The 16,026-nt window shown below is 40.2% G+C and overlaps 1 protein-coding gene across 4 annotated transcripts; it reads left to right on the plus strand.

The window, feature by feature from the left end:
- The first annotated feature begins 110 nt into the window (after positions 1–110).
- LOC132840623 (breast cancer type 1 susceptibility protein homolog) lies at positions 111–15,376 on the plus strand. 4 transcript variants are annotated; one of them, XM_060862419.1, is made up of 20 exons: positions 111–236; positions 1,334–1,409; positions 1,707–1,760; positions 1,897–1,977; positions 2,182–2,270; positions 2,361–2,397; positions 2,498–2,598; positions 2,740–5,529; positions 5,614–5,900; positions 6,662–6,803; positions 7,636–7,776; positions 7,870–7,940; positions 9,179–9,266; positions 10,483–10,560; positions 11,213–11,253; positions 11,499–11,582; positions 12,153–12,210; positions 12,409–12,479; positions 12,563–12,626; positions 12,847–15,376. In XM_060862419.1, the coding sequence occupies exons 2-20, from the start codon at positions 1,336–1,338 to the stop codon at positions 12,939–12,941; spliced, it is 4,446 nt and encodes a 1,481-aa protein (XP_060718402.1). In that variant the 5' UTR covers positions 111–236; positions 1,334–1,335; the 3' UTR covers positions 12,942–15,376. The 4 variants fall into 4 exon arrangements, with proteins under 4 accessions (XP_060718402.1, XP_060718419.1, XP_060718427.1 ...); XM_060862436.1 differs by having other exon boundaries at positions 7,888–7,940; XM_060862428.1 differs by having other exon boundaries at positions 139–275.
- Positions 15,377–16,026: the final 650 nt, after the last annotated feature.

Consider the following 16,026-nt stretch of genomic DNA (forward strand, 5'->3'; position numbering starts at 1 on the left):
AATTTTCAGTTTTTTGGGATTTTTTTACTTTAAGAATTTTGTAATTTTTATATTTTCTTTAAAAAAACAAAAACAAATATAGAGAAGTAGAGACGGAAACGCGTCAGTCACGTCACAGAGACAGTCGCGCGAAAACACAAACACGATTAACTTCCGAGTGCGAGCTAAGTGGCTACACGGACTCGGATTTGGTTAATTTTTTTTGACTGAATTTACAGAAATCAACTGATTTGAAGGTACGTCAGGAACATCAGTAGGCGCTCTGGACGCTTTGGGTGCGTTAATTCTAAACCAATGTTCTTCAATATCGTGTGGAACTTTGCGGGTTATGTTCCAAATGGAGTCTGTGTTATTGAGTAGTGCACTAGGGAGGGTAGGGAACATCGCTGTGTCCTATTGTAGGTAGTGTGCTTATGTAGGGAGTGTTGATAGGTTTGTACGTCGGCCGTGGTTTTTGACTAATATGATTAGCTAGCTAACTGGTATCGAAGAATAAGAGTGTAAGATAACATTAGTGACACATAATTAAAGAAGTATTGTGTGTATATATCTCTATATAACATGTATAGTTAACTGTATGGTTTAAGACTACCTCAAATCACTGGTAAAGTGTATGACGTCATTTAATAATAACAATAATAATAATAAAAACAGTAGTAGTAGTAGTAATAATAATAATAATAATAATAATAATAATAATAATAATAATAATAATAATAAAGACTTAATTACAGCCTAAAACTGCTATTAAATCTTAAATTAAAGGAAAGTGTTTTTGTTTATAGTTAAACTATATAGGTCCAAAAAGTGGGTGCCATTACTTACTTAATTAAGTACTTACTTAATACGTGACCCAAACTTACACATATTATGATTTAATGATGTTTTATGACAAGTGAGTCACTTGGGATTGTTTCTGTGCAGCCTACATAAATATTCTCCAGACTATATAGTGCACTGTATAAGTTAAAATAGTAGGGGACCATTATTTATGCACTATAAAAGTGCACTTTGTGCTTGTTATAAACTATCTGCTTGTGACAGCATGTGAGTTGTTTGGAATTTGTCTCTGTGCTCCCTGCATAATTGTACTGCATGTAGGGTATGACAGTGGAAGTAGTGTATGTAGTACAGTATGTAGTGACCCATATGTAGTGCTCTGTAAATAAGGTGTGTGTGTGCACAATTCTCACTCGTGCAATTAATGTCCCGTGAGGAGCCACTTTGGAGTTAGCTATGTGAGTGCACTTTGTAGGGGAAGTAGTATGGGCTTGTCATGTGCTTAGTTCACGTTGTATACTTGTGTAACGTGGTGTACATTTGTGACATGTAGCAATGAGTGTGGTGAAGGCAGAAGACGTGAAGAGGGGCATCGCTGTGATTTGGGAGAACCTGCAGTGTCCGATATGGTGAGTTTAGGAGACAATGTGCTTCAGTGTGTATAATAACCATAACGATATGCTGTAACAGTGTGGAAAAGTGCTTTATGATGCAGTCAGAGTGTGCATGATGGAGTCAGATGAAGTCCATGTGTAAGACTTTTTCAGCATACACAAAATTTTATATTTATAACGATTATATATACGGTCAGAGAGATAAAACTCTACATCTACAGAATAACAATGGAGCTGCTTTAGAATTATCACACATCATCACTTAGACATTTGGACATTCACATTTTCTTATTGTGTTTATTTATCTGACAGTTTGGATTTGATGAGCGAACCCGTTTCGACCCAGTGTGACCACCAGTTCTGCAAGTAAGTCGTATTTTAATTTGGACATGTATAAATAAATAAAAATTAGGCTATGTATTGACTGGACTAAAATGATTTTTTTCTTCAAAATTAGTATTATAACGAATCAGTTTTAAGGATTCTGTGTAAAACTCTTCAGGTTCTGCATGACCAAACTGCTGGAGCGGAATAAGAGGAAGGAAACCAGCTGCCCTGTGTGTAAGACGAAGGTCACCAAGAGGTATGTTATATTTATATATCAAGCTTATAATCTTATATTTATTATATTCCTTTGAGAGTTCTGATTAGTCTGCTACACCAACACTGGGGTCTAAAACCATTTGAGAAAGTGTAATAAAACTGGCAAATATAATATTTAAGGGTTTTAATATAGGTGTGAGTCTGTTAATCCTGTATTGAGTAATGTGTATTTAAATTTTAATAGGAGTCTGAAGGAAAGTCCAGGTTTCCAGAAACTGGTAGAAGGCCTCCGAAATTTAGTCTGTTCATACGAAATTGATACGCGAACAAACTGTAAGTGTGTTTGGAGTATTTACATACATTGTAGAAGTATGTAGTTTGTGTGGGGAAATTTATATATATTATATGTTTGTGTGTTCCTAGATTTCACTGGCTTGCCAAAGAGGAGACATGGCGCTAGGTTAGAGTCACAGTCACGCCTTTTTTTTTTTAATTAAAATGCTGCATTAATGACCCCGAGGTTCAGCAATTCTTTGCTCTTTTCATGTTTCATTGGACAGTGTTGAGACAGAGTCCAGAGATCAGCAGGGCAGTGGAGAGAATACGACCTCCGAGGGCACTGTGACTGAGAAAGAAGCGACTATTTCCTCTACAGCAGCAGGTGGGACGAATGTAATGGCTATTTTTTTTTGTTGCGTTTATCACGTGATAATGCAAATGTACAAGTGTGACAGCTCACGGAATTTTCCTGTATCCTGGTCTCTTTGCTGTGACTGACTTATTTTTTTAAACTCACTTACAGCTAAAGATGCTTTCGCAAAACTCATGTGTCTTGAGGATTCATGTCCTGCAACTTTAGTAAAAGATCGCTCAGACAGCAGTCTTGCTGATTTGCCACAAAAGTCAGAAACAAACCTTGCAGTTCCTGAAGACGTTCTACCGCGAGCAGAAGCCAGCGATTCACCAACACAGCAGGATGTTGCTCCATATGAAGTAAAACATTCCTGCAGACGATCTAAAAGGCTTTGTTTGGATCCAGACAGAATTATGGATAAGCGAGAGAAGAAAAGTGTGCAGAAAGTGTCTGAGTGGTTGCTGAAGATTTCTCCGGTTTCTGACGCCCAAGCTGAACACAGTGCTGAAGGAGATTTTCCGAAGTTCACAGACAGCGATGCTGAAAAGGAGAGTACAGCTTCAGGTGTGTCAACGGAGATCAACAATTCTGCTCACGGTAAAGCTGATGCAAGTCCTATAAGGGAAGTGCTATGTAGAGGTCTGGAAGAACAAGTGTTTGGTGCGGTGTATAAACGAGAGCGCAAAGTTATCAAGAGTAAAGTTGCCAAAAGTTTCTCTCCTGTACAAGAGATCGCTCCTGTCGTTCGTTATGGAAATCTATCGGAAAAGGCTGAAAAGGTCGAGATACCCCAGAGGAGGTCGAGCCGTAGGTTGAATTCAGCTGACTTCATTAGGAAGACATCAAATAAAGATACAGAAGATGGATTAGATCAAGAGGAAGTTGATGAAGGAAGCAACCAAGAAAATGGCAACACGCCGTTAAGGTCCTCAGGCAAGCAGGAAAGGGTGCAGAGTGGTCCTGATAAAAATGCTGAACTTACTGAAGATAGTCCAGCATTTGCGGTACCTCTGAGGAAAAGAGGGCGGAGATCAAAGATGCAGGATGTTTGGAAAGATGTGGACTGTGAATTGACTGAAAACGAAAGCAACACCAACAACAAGAAAGATCGGAAGAGACGGATCACTCGGAGCACTCATGACACTACTAAAGATGACAATTTGGAGAGATGCAAAAATGCCAAATATGCAAAGTCCCTTGCTCTAGTAAGTGCTGGAGCTGAAATTGTTGAGCTGAGTAAGGTCCCAAGTAATCTCAATTTAATCGAGACAGAAGTTAATATTGAAAGTTATCCTAGTAGTGCAGAGATGAAGTCTCCTGATGCTCGGAAAACCAGACGAAGCCTAAGGCTGCAGGAGTTCACTGCGGAGGTTCAAGGTCTTCCGAGAAGAAGACGATCTAAACAAGCTCACCCAAAACCTGCTGACGGACCTGAAAATAATCCATCTGCTAATTTGGATGAGCCAAGTGCCAAGACTGCTCATCTTGGTACAAGTCATATTAATGATTCTCAGAGCGAAAAAACAGAATGGTCCATGAGGAGAAATGGTTGTGTTTACAATGATAACTTTGAAAACATTGAAATCATGCAGTCCAGTGACGATGTGGCTGCTCTGTCTATAGCTGAAGAAAATTCACACTTTTCTGTTGTCCCAGACTCTGTGGATCACATTCTCCCTTGTTCTACCAAAGCTGCAAACATGTCAAGTCCCTTAGCAGCTCTGGTTCCAGAATCGTTACCACAGAAATATCAGGAATCACCATCTACAAAAACGCTGAAGCTTGCTGTTGAGCACAAAGTTACTGAGCAAGATGATGATACCAATGATAGTGAACTTGACACAGAGCAACTCATGAAGACCTTCAAAGCCACCAAGAGAAAATCCTTCGACCTGGGTAGTCCCAGAACTTCACACTCCAGAACCCAAGAGAAATCCCTTACTCAGATTTTAGAGGAAGAGAAGCAAGAGAACGTAGATTTAACAGAGACACCAGGGATCTCTCTGAATATTGATCAAGTTCTGCCCCCAAATCCATCTGAGGTATCAGCTCATGAGATAATGTCTCAAAACTCTCAAAGCGGTATTGCAGATGTTGCAAGTGTCAGTCTTCTTCAGGTAAAATCAACCACTCTTCCAAAGGACACCCAGAAACACAATTCGATCAGCACCTCAGGTGCCAGTGACAAACCTGAGATGGTTGCAAATTCTCAAGATTACTCAAGATCGCAAGATTCCAGGCCTTCAGTCAAGGTTGACCTTGCAAATTCTGTCCAGCTTTTCTCTACAAGCCCAACCCAAAAAGAAACACAAATCTCTCATAACAAGGAATCAACAAAGTCTCCAAATTCTTCAGAAATTCAAGGTTGCAAAGTCACCAGCATTCCATTGGGACCCATGACCAGCTCTGAAACTCAGTGTAATAATTTTGAGTCCTCAGTCACCCCAGATGGCCTTGTACCAAATGGTCCTGAGGTTCAGCTAATAGAACCTGAAACCAATCATAACTTGGATAAGCTGGATGAAGGAGAATTTAATTCTCAGCCATGTTTGCGGAGGAAGAGGAAGCCCCAGAGGCTGGAGTCTTCAGATTCTGAATCCAGTGTTGAGGATGATGACCTGCCCCCACTCGCCCAAATATTTAAATCTCCACATCTGTCCTCATCTTCTGCCAAAGAGCCAGTGAAAAACTCTTTAAACCAAAATAGGCTTCAAGTTGAAGAACAAAACACAATGGCAGGTTTAGTCCCTGCAAGTCAGGATAGTCGCTCTCACAGCGAACCAGAAGGTCGGTCAAATTCTTCAAGCCAGTGCGTTGCCCCTTATCAGAAACAGAAATCTCTTCAAGATGTAAATTCTAATGATGTACGAGATGGTGGTATTTCTGACCCTGCTTGCATGGATGAGTGGATTACTTCTAGTCAAGGATCCGTGGATCTGTTTGGGACACCACAAGAATGTAAGTGTCTTATACTCGTAATACATAATCGAATTTATACATATAAATGCAGCTTCTACTAATGATCATTTCTTTTACTTTAAGCTGAAGACGTAGCTGGTGGTGCTGAAGACGTAGCTGGTGGTGCTGAAGACGTAGCTGGTGGTGCTGAAGACGTAGCTGGTGGTGCTGAAGACGTAGCTGGTGGTGCTGAAGACGTAGCTGGTGGTGCTGAAGACGTAGCTGGTGGTGCTGAAGACGTAGCTGGTGGTGCTGAAGACGTAGCTGGTGGTGCTGAAGACGTAGCTGGTGGTGCTGAAGACGTAGCTGGTGGCAAAACAGGGCATTCCATCGAGTCGTCTCAATGCACCAGTGAGATTATTACCACTCAGGTGAGGGCAGGTTTTTAACTTCAAGTATAAGTTTAGCAGAATCAATGAGCTATAAGCAGCATTTAAAGTTCCCATCAAGTACAGTTGAGGGCTGTCGTATTATGATGCAGTACCTTGTGCACATTTTGACAGAAGATTTCTGACAATAACAAGAGCAAAACAATGTAAGGTTAATGCCATGAAGAAGGTTTTGCTTTTCATTGTGGCACGTTTCCCTTGGGTTACTAGTGCAGAACAGGTGCAGGTGAATCCATCGGTGCCAGACAGAAAGCAATCTTTGCTATAAAATAGGAGCTTCTAAGATCCTCTGTGTAATATATATATATACTGTGTAAAATAGGTTTTTACAGCATCTTCATATATTTCAACTCTTAGTATTGCTGCGTGTGTTCTGTATAAATCTTTCTGAAAGGTGCCAATAGTCCTGTAGTCACCTAAGTAGCACTTCTGCTGTCCAGAAGATGGCAGTAAATACATATTTACAGATGACATGTTTTGCACCTGTTTGAGCGCGCTCCGGCGTCGGCCTGTTGTGTTGATCGAGACACTTCACCGTATTAATGCAGCTGAAGGGCTTTCAAGAGCCGTGCTTCGTTCACTTAGCAGTGACTAGTGAAATGGATTTTAATTTTGGATTTGCATATGAACAGTAAACATGCAACACTCAACGTTCAAAAGAGCAGCTGAGAGACAAATGTGAACCCTTCAGACAGACAGGAGTAAACGAGCACTAATGAACTGTGTGTACGTTTCTCCCGTAGCAGAGAGACGAGATGCAGCAGGAGTTACACAGGTTGGAGAGAATGATGGCTTTAGTGACTGAGGCTCTCCAGAAGAAAGGCGGGGACTTGGACAATACAAATAAGACAGAGGATGTCAATCAGCACCCGGGTATAAACACAGGTACAAACTTACACAAGTGGTCTGTATAATACTCCTGAGTGTAGAACGTACGGTGCTGTCAGCCAATCAGAATGCTCCGTGCTGATTTCAGCAAACAGTTCTACAGATCTTTTATTAGTAATATCATTTTGTTGCTGTACTGAATTCCTTTTGGTTAAACTTACAGGAATTTATCGCAAAACGTTAATTATACAACAAAGTTATTCTTTAAGGAGAATAAATAAAAAAAAGTGTGTTATTTCACATCACCGCTACACGTCGCGCTGCGCTCATAAATCATGCTAACATCTGTAAATCCAGCTAAAGGATGAACCTTTCATTTGTCTCCTTTCCAAACCTTTTCAGCCAAGTTATTCATTCAGTTAGTTATTTCTGCATAGTAAATTTAAGCATTGTCACTTACAGGAACCATTTCAGAAATGTTAGGTCTGTTTGATTTGATCTGAAATTCAGGCAACATTTTACGAAATCTAGAACAAAGTCATTACAGATATATATATATATATATATATATATATATATATATATATATATATATATATATATATATATATATATATATAATGCTATATTTTTAATTAATAAATCCAAGCATCTAAAGTAGCTTGGGTTCTAGATTTTAATAAATCTAATAAAAGTAGTCTAGTCACTTTGGTCATTTTTACTTATTATGTCTGAATGTTCCATCACCAGGAGGAACTAGGACTGGTTTTATTTCCTCCATCATTGTTTGTTAAAAAACTGCATTTCCCTGTTGAGTGATTTTAAAGATGTATTATATAAGAGTGAGCAGCGGATGACCGGTATGCATTTACGCGTTTATGACCTGCAGGGCCGCGGAGAAGTCAGCGATCCTGTAAACGTGGAAGGCAGTTGTCTCAGAGATCAGAGGTCAAAGGTCAGCGTGCTGCGGCTGAGGATTCGACCGTCGATGTGATGGACGAGAAGAAGCCGAACGAGCTGAAGGGAGAAAGTATGGCTAATGTGATGATACGATACAGATTATTCAGTATCAGGTCAGTCTCCGTTCAGTGTTAAGTTTATATATTTATGCTGTCTCACTCAGCTCTGCGATGTAAAACAGGTAGCGGAGGCAGAACGGAGCTGGTGGCGTCGGGGCTTAGTGCTGCTGAACAGGTGAGAGATTTACTGAATGAATTTATTTAATGCTCTTTATTTCTTTTCAGCTCTTAAACACGATGACAATCTTTAGCAAAATCGAAGCAAAAAATCTCAGTGCAGTGAGTCATTTATGTCAAAAAAATAGAAATAATATAGCTACAGATACTCCATGTTAGTCCTATTATTATTATTATTATGGCATATTCATTATAGCAGTGTTCAGTACAACATACTCATTTAAAAATATTAATATGAAAATGAACTTTTAGCTTTACTATATAATTAACATGGTTTTAATATGAAATTCTAAAAGTTTATATATAATAAGTGGTGTGATAGTTTTTATAGGACTTTTTATAGCAGTACATTCCCATTCTTTTATACCAACTCCAGGTTTTTATAGTGTATAGTTCGATTTAATGTTAAAGTTAATACATCCTTGCACGTTCTAGCAGTTATAAACAGTCTGGTCCTTTCGAGTTAACACACAATACCACACAAACACTGCTTGGTTTTAATTAATGAAGTTACAGCTTCACTAAGCACTGACACTGGAGACTCCTTCCATACATGATACATAAATAAAGCTCTGAACACATCCCTGTGAACGAGCCGTTTCTATAGAAACGATAACGCGTTGTAAGGTTAGAGAAATGAATCATCACCTGACCAATCAGAATTGAGAACTCTGTTGCATTGTGGAATGGTTTTTATATAAAAATACTGCTACTGTGTTTGTCAGAGTTTGTTATAGTAACGTCTCTGAGGCAGTAACATTTTAACACTACATTTGTCCTTGGAGTACATATAGTCCAATGTGTGTGATGTGTATTTTTATAGCTGCTCCTGAAGCTGCTCCTGAAGCTGCTCCTGATTTACTGAATGTCAAAATCGATGATTTGAAGCTTTAACTTATTATTACTGTTGTTGTTAGTTAATTACTGCTGATGCACCATTATTGATAGAAATAACAGAACTATATAAACATTGCTGAGAGGCAGTAAGTGCTAAAATAATCTGTGTGTGTCTGTCTGTGTGTGGGTCTGTGTGTGGGTCTGTGTGTGGGTCTGTGTGTGGGTCTGTGTGTGGGTCTGTGTGTGGGTCTGTGTGTGGGTCTGTGTGTGGGTCTGTGTGTGGCTGCTTGCGCGTGGCTGCTTGCGCGTGGCTGCTTGTGTGTGGCTGCTTGTGTGTGGCTGCTTGTGTGTGGCTTCGTGCGTGTGGCTTCGTGCGTGTGGCTGTGTGTGTGTGTGTAGGGCCTGTTGAAGAAATTTGCAAGGAAGATGAAGGCTGGTGTAAGCAGTCATGTCACTCCCACTACAACTCACATCATCATCAAGACAGGTGTGTGTGTGTGTGTGTGTGCGTGCATGCGTGCGTGCGTGTGTGTGCGTGTGTGTGTGTGCGTGTGTGTGTGTGTGCCTGTGTGTGTGAGTGACCTATTCATATTTTGATGTTGTCTATATTCATGAAATGTATACACGCGCTCTCTTTCTCTCTCTGTCTCCACATACACAGACACACACACACAGGCACACGCAGACACACACACACACAAACACACAATCTTTTCTGTAGGTAATTACTTCCCTGTGTTGTATTGTTTTATATCAAAGACACTCTTAACGAAGCAGCATATTAATGAGCACCATTAAGAAAGTCATTTTAATGGCGTGGTTACCATAGCAACTGTCTCAGGAGCTTTGAAGTTTGATGTCTATACAGCATTCTTTTTCCTCCAGAAGATTGGATTTTTTTCTGTATGCTGTACTGTATACTGTTTTTCTCGAACAGAGTTAAAATGGTGCATTTGGCCAAGAGCAGCAGTGATGAGGATGTTGTTATTTTTTTATTGTGATTTACCTTTTGGTGCCTTCATCAGCACATGATCACAAAGTTTTCACTTTCACTGTTTAAAGACATCAGTGATGGTGATCAAATCCTTCTAGTTATCTCCGTCTGCTCGATAGCCATCCTGGAAAAATCTGTGGCGACAAGATAATAATTTTGTTTCCAATATTGAAAAAGTTCTTATGTTTTAGATCATCTAAAGACTAGAAAAGTACGAATGCCTTAATAACTCTTATTGTTTTAATTACTCCGAGCAGGTTCAGGAAGTCGTAATGTTTATATTTAAGACAAATCTTTAAAGTGACTGTGAACTAACTGGGTGTTGACTGGGTGTTCTTCAGAGCTGAATCGTGACCCAAGCGCATTAAACAGCAACACAAACCAGCTAATTACTTTTTAATGTGAGTCTAATGACTGCGTCTACAAGTAATTAAATACACAGCGGTGCTGCACAGTGAGCCGGAGTGCTCATGTGTTCAGTGTTTCTCAAGCGGGTTTGCACTCTTCAGTTTGCAGATCTTTTATATACCACAGAGATGCTCATTCCTTCTCTCTCTCTCTCTCTCTCTCTCTCTCTCTCTCTCTCTCTCGCTCTCTATAGCTCACTTTACAGTGAGTTTATATTGACACACACATACAATCAAAATATCAGTTTAATAACATTGCTGCTGATGATGATGACGATTTACTTGTTTTTGTTTTGGCTTAGACGGAGACTTGGTGTGTGAGCGAACGCTGAAGTACTTCCAGGGAATTGCCGGCAGGAAGTGGGTGGTGAGCTTCCTGTGTGCGTATCAGTGCTGCTCATGTCATGTTTTAGGTGTGACTCACAATGACAAGTCGATTATAGTTTAAATTCGAGGCCCTGTGGGGTGTAGAGGCTGCCCCTATTCCACCTGTGGCCGTGGCCTGAAATAGTAGTATTTATCCTTCTAACTTCTAACGTGTTTAGATAGATAAGTAAATACCGTACTAATCAGGGTGAAAATCAGTTATTTAGATTTACATTTAATATGTGAAATTCGTTCTTGGATTAGCTTAGCTAAGTGTTTTAGCTAAATAAACTCACTAGAGTCACCAACTATCTGCTGCTTCCTTCAAAGCTGTAGGTCTCTGTACACACCAGAGACGGTAATGATAACGAGAGCTTGAATACATAAAAAATAGATCAAGCCACGCTGTTGTTTCTCCTTTATTTTTTGCTGGAGCAACAGTAATTGCAGGTAGGAACTAAATCTGTGAGCAAAAAAAAAAAGACGACGACTGTATGAACCATCTGAGGAATCACTTGAGCTAAATGTTTGGATTTTTGGATTTTTGCTTCTTCACAGCATCTGAGCTAATCTGCGTGGATCGTTGATTGTTTGTGAATGTTGGGTTCTTTTGGGAAATTTCTGTCACCACAAGAGTTTGATCTTTTCGTATTTGGTCTCCAACAGGGATCTCTGAGTGCTTCAAACACGGCAAACTTCTGTCTGAAGTAAGTCAGATTTTCTCACTCAATTTTCTGTTTCTGTGTAATTTTTTAGCCACATAGTAATTAAATTAATCAAATCAAGTAAAATGAAGTTTTGAGTACGTTTGTTTTTAAGTTTTATTGATTCCTCAGTTGAATTTTTTTACCCTTTTCTGCACAAAACAATCTTCCTCTATTTTATATTATTTCAGACTAATGATTCCTGAATGATAAAATGCAATCACATTACGACTTGCGGTTCTTTCTAGGATCCATACGAGGTTTGCGGTGATGTTGTTAACGGACGCGACCACAAAGGACCCCAAAAAGCCCGAATCGCTCCAGAAAATAACGTGAGTCTGAGGTTTTAATCAGCGCATTTAAAAAAAAAAATCCTTCTGTATACTGTATAGTACACTGCGAGTGAACAATGTGAATTCAGCCCTGATGAATCTTTACACACTTTTCGACATGGCTTTTCTGAAGGTCCATATAATGCAAGTGTTTACTTCAACAGGGCAAAGTGAAGGTGAGCGAGTTTGTTAATTAATGAAGGTTTAGCTCATGATTGAAAGCAGTCTGTTTACTCTCCCTTTGAAGGGACCTTCATGAAATTATCAGGCAGCTTCAGCCGCTCATTTTCTTTATTCCTGTATTTAGTTAATGTTGTTCCTACGTTGTTGGTCTGGGTTTCCAATAAATACACACTTTACAGAACTGATTTAATGTTTTGTCACTTCAGTGGATGTCGTTTTGGACATTTTCAGGCTCCGCCCCAAACGCACAGTGGTCTAGCTGGTGTTATTGTGGGTTTTTTTGTGTTACCCATAATGCACTACAAATAGACATCAGTTTTATATAATTATTGTCTGTGTGTGTGTGTGTGTGTGTTTGTCTGTCTGTCTGTGTGTGTTGTTTTACAGCTGCTGATGAAAGGATGTGAGATCTGCTTCCAGGGCTCCTTCACAGATATGACCACAGGTGTGAAGGTGTTTTATTCATACTTAACATTAATCATCTCAGTGACACAATCTGTGTGTGCTAACCCTGGTGTTTACTGAAAATAAACATGTGTATAATCACACACACACATACACACACACACAGAGGGATATGTTTTAGTTTAGTTTTCTGTGGCTTTTCCCTTGTTGTTTATGGTTTGTGAATGATGTGTTACAGACCAGATGGAGGTCATGGTGGAGTTGTGTGGCGCTACAGTGGTGAAAGATCCGCTGATGTTCTCCAGAAAGGTGCCATTATCTTTCATTCTGTTTACATTACTGCCTAAAACTTTACATGGCTACATGTTTCTATACGTGTGTGTGTGTTTCAGAATATCTGTTATCAGCTGGTGGTGGTTCAGCCCGACCCTGATGACTCTCAGTCATATTATGCAGGTGAGGAAATCTGCTCCACTGTAACAAATAAATACACAATAAAAACATCTGGTACAAAAGGACACAGCGCAAAACATACAGAGTTTATACTTATACAGAGTTTAACATGAGAGTTATATTTATCCAGAGTTTAACATGACTTTCCCTCACCTGCTGCGAACGCTGATTTCTTTCTCATTTGTTGTCATTTACTTCTTTTTTCTCTCTGTATGTTTTTCAGCTCTACAGAGAAAAGCCACTGTAGTGACTCGGAGTTGGTTGTTAGATTCCGTTGCCACATACACGCTCCAAAATCCACGTGATTATAAACCGTGATGATGATGAGGATGATGTTTATATTTTTTCTTCTGTTTCTCTCTCTGCTTGTTTTTTAAACAAGATCTCCTCTCCTTGCCTGCACTTTACTTGCACAGAGCTTCGTTCATCACTACGTTTCTTTTCACTTTAGTTTACTTACAGTTTTAACGTGTATGCTGTAAATAAGATTTTCTCCCTGTACATTTCAGTATAAAACTTTCAACAGGTGACGTGTGCTTGGCAACTTATTACTTTTTTTTTTTTGCATTGCAGTATACTTTGGAAAACACGTACACACGCAAACACACACACACACACATATACACATTTCTGTTGCGCTTTTGCTTGCTCAGAGTTTCTCTCTCTGACACGGCCATTAATAATAAAAGCTTTAGAGTTTCCTCCTTCGGCCCCGGGGGAACTGTAAAAGCACAGTCTCACGGGTTCTCCATCCATCCACTATCAATCTGTCCATCCCTTCTGTAAACAACCCTCTCTTTCTCATTCCCCCCTTCTTTATCAGCATCATTGCTCAAATTCCTGAAACTTTTTCCTTTCGTCTAAGTGAAACTGAGGAGGTTGGATTGCTCTGAGCTCATCATTTTTCCGCTGTCAGATTTTTATCGCAGTGTAGATATCAGTTTCTGGATTTTATTGCAGATCAGCATCAGGAACACTTTCTCGCTCCACCATCCGTGGTCCTAAAAGAGCCTCAGTAAACAGATGATGCTATAAAATGGGATAAATCTGCTTACCGGGGCCTTTACTGTGTTTGTGGTTCTTTTATACGTTTACAGCTTTACCTCAGACTGCTACAAAATGCTGACAATGGAGACTCCTTCCATAGTAAATAAACACCACGTCACTAATGTCCTTGTGAGTGAGCTGTTACTATGGAAACCTATTAGAATGAGGGCATTAATATAAATGTCTTCTATTGTCAGAGCAGCAATTATACAGCATTAATCAACACCTTCTGACCTATTGGAATCCATTATTTAGTTGTGTAACTTAATAATGGATGAGTAGAGAGAGAGAGAGAGAGTCGGAGGGCAAACAGTGAGATGTAATGAGACGCAGGGAGTGTTGATCTGAGATGTGAGAGTTTATTTTATATGGCTTCCAGGCGGCCCTGAGCATGTCCTCGGCACAGCTGTCTGTAGTGCTCCTTCTATTTAAAATATACATCACACACACACACACACACACACACACACACACACACACAGCACTGCTCACAGTCACTCCTCCACACTCACTGACATGCTCAAACCAAGAACCTAGCCGGCGGATGTGGTTCAAAACCAGAGCGTGTTGAGGAACTGTGAAGCTCTCGCTTTATCCAGATCCCATGTTTGTCCTGATGTACAAATGAAATAGACTCACACACACACACAGAGAGTCTGATGATGCAAGTTCTTATTGGAATAAAGTTGAAGCAAAGGTTTGGTGAAGGTGAGACAGGTTTCTGGAGCATGAGCAGACCCGTGAGCCACAGTGAAGCTGTGAAACACCTCAAGGCAAAGAGGTGTGAGATCTCTGAGGGTCTCCAGATCTCAGGTTTATATCGGTGCACTCGGTCGAATACGCCGCGGTTTCTATAGTAACGGCTTGTTCACTGGGACATGTAGCATTTAAAAAGCCTGTGGAGTCGATGAACGAGTGAAGGCTTCTGTAAGAAGACATTTATTTAGTGTTTGTGGAAGGAGCCTCCAGTGTCAGGGAAGGAATACCTGGTATTAATACAATTAAATCTGAAAAATCTGTTCAAGAGGATTAATGCAGCTGAGGATGTGATGCTGGAGGAAACGGAGACACAAACACTTCATCTCTCCAACCTGTTGTTGATTATTTTTCTACGACAGCACCACACACACTGTTTTATTGCTTACACTGTGTTCGTTTTATACAAATCTTGTTACTGTTGCCATATGAACACACACTGGAACACATCCTCACACTGACGTGAGGTGACATGGCGATGTGTTAGTTCAGGTGCGATGGAGTCAGAACTCCTCATGGACTCGGCCTTTTGGATCCGCCTGCAGCTGTGATCTAGAGACTGTGTGTGAGTCGGGCATTGTAATGACTCAGGTGTTGTGCAGTAAAAGGTGATTTCCCGACCACAAGTTGTGCATTGCGACACACATATACACACACAGTCTCTTTATGCTTCAGGTAGAATGCATTCCCAGAGCAATAACAAGTCTTGTCAGTCTCTCTCTCACACACACTCAGCAGGAGGAGGATATTTCCTGCCAAGAGCATGAATTTCCTGCTAAATAATTGAATACGGCTCAAGTGTAAACAGCAAGAGAGAGGAATCAGACAGGAGCGAGACAAGCACCGGCCATATTTCCGTCCTGTTTTAATGCAAATTTTGAAAGTGTGTATAATAAATAATGAATGGAAACAGCAGACATTCAAGAAACTATTACAGCTACAGAAAGGATCCAATCTTTTTTTATTCAAGGTCACTGAAAAAACTGTGAGCCTCATGAGGATGAGCTCTGCATCCTGGATGTAATTGTACATTCACAAGAGCAACAAATACGATATGGAGCCGACATGTCAGTCATGCTCGATTAGACAGTTCCGTATGACCCTGTAAAGAAGTGACAAATCCAATGATTGAATGATTCCTGCTTTGTTTTATCTTGTCCTTTATGGAAGGAAAGATCTGGGCTCATTGTGTGCCTGCTGAGCCTCTATAGCCTCTATAGTTCATAGAGTGTATTTATTTGATTGGAGAAGTTATTATATATATATTTATATTTAGCTAGCTACCACTGCTGTCCAGGCCTTGCTCACAAACCACACAAAAAGTTGTAGTGTGAGGAGGGACTTGTATCAAATCGTATGGATCCTGATGAAGCATTGCTTTTTAAACCAGAATAACCGCTTCCCATAATCCCTCAGGGCTGTGGCAGGGAAGAGCTCCTGTTTCCCAACTGAAGAATCTCAGTTGTCACCTTTGGACACTTTCCCCTTGTGTGTGCTGCCTCCAGTGCTCCTTATGCTGACCGCGATTCCTTTTACACCACAATCCCAGAGGGAGGCTTTTCCTCATCAACCGCTTTCCCACATCATCGAACAACATCGT

This window comes from Tachysurus vachellii, chromosome 2 (assembly GCF_030014155.1).
Source record: "Tachysurus vachellii isolate PV-2020 chromosome 2, HZAU_Pvac_v1, whole genome shotgun sequence".
NCBI classification, from domain to species: Eukaryota; Metazoa; Chordata; class Actinopteri; order Siluriformes; family Bagridae; genus Tachysurus; species Tachysurus vachellii.

Excerpts from the sequence above, each read along its gene's own strand:
- LOC132840623 (XM_060862419.1), top strand. The coding sequence starts at position 1,336 with ATGAGTGTGGTGAAGGCAGAAGACGTGAAGAGGGGCATCGCTGTGATT. Across the intron at positions 2,398-2,497 it reads AAGAGGAGACATGGCGCTAG|TGTTGAGACAGAGTCCAGAG; the intron begins GTTAGAGTCACA and ends TTCATTGGACAG. Across the intron at positions 5,901-6,661 it reads GTGAGATTATTACCACTCAG|CAGAGAGACGAGATGCAGCA; the intron begins GTGAGGGCAGGT and ends TTTCTCCCGTAG.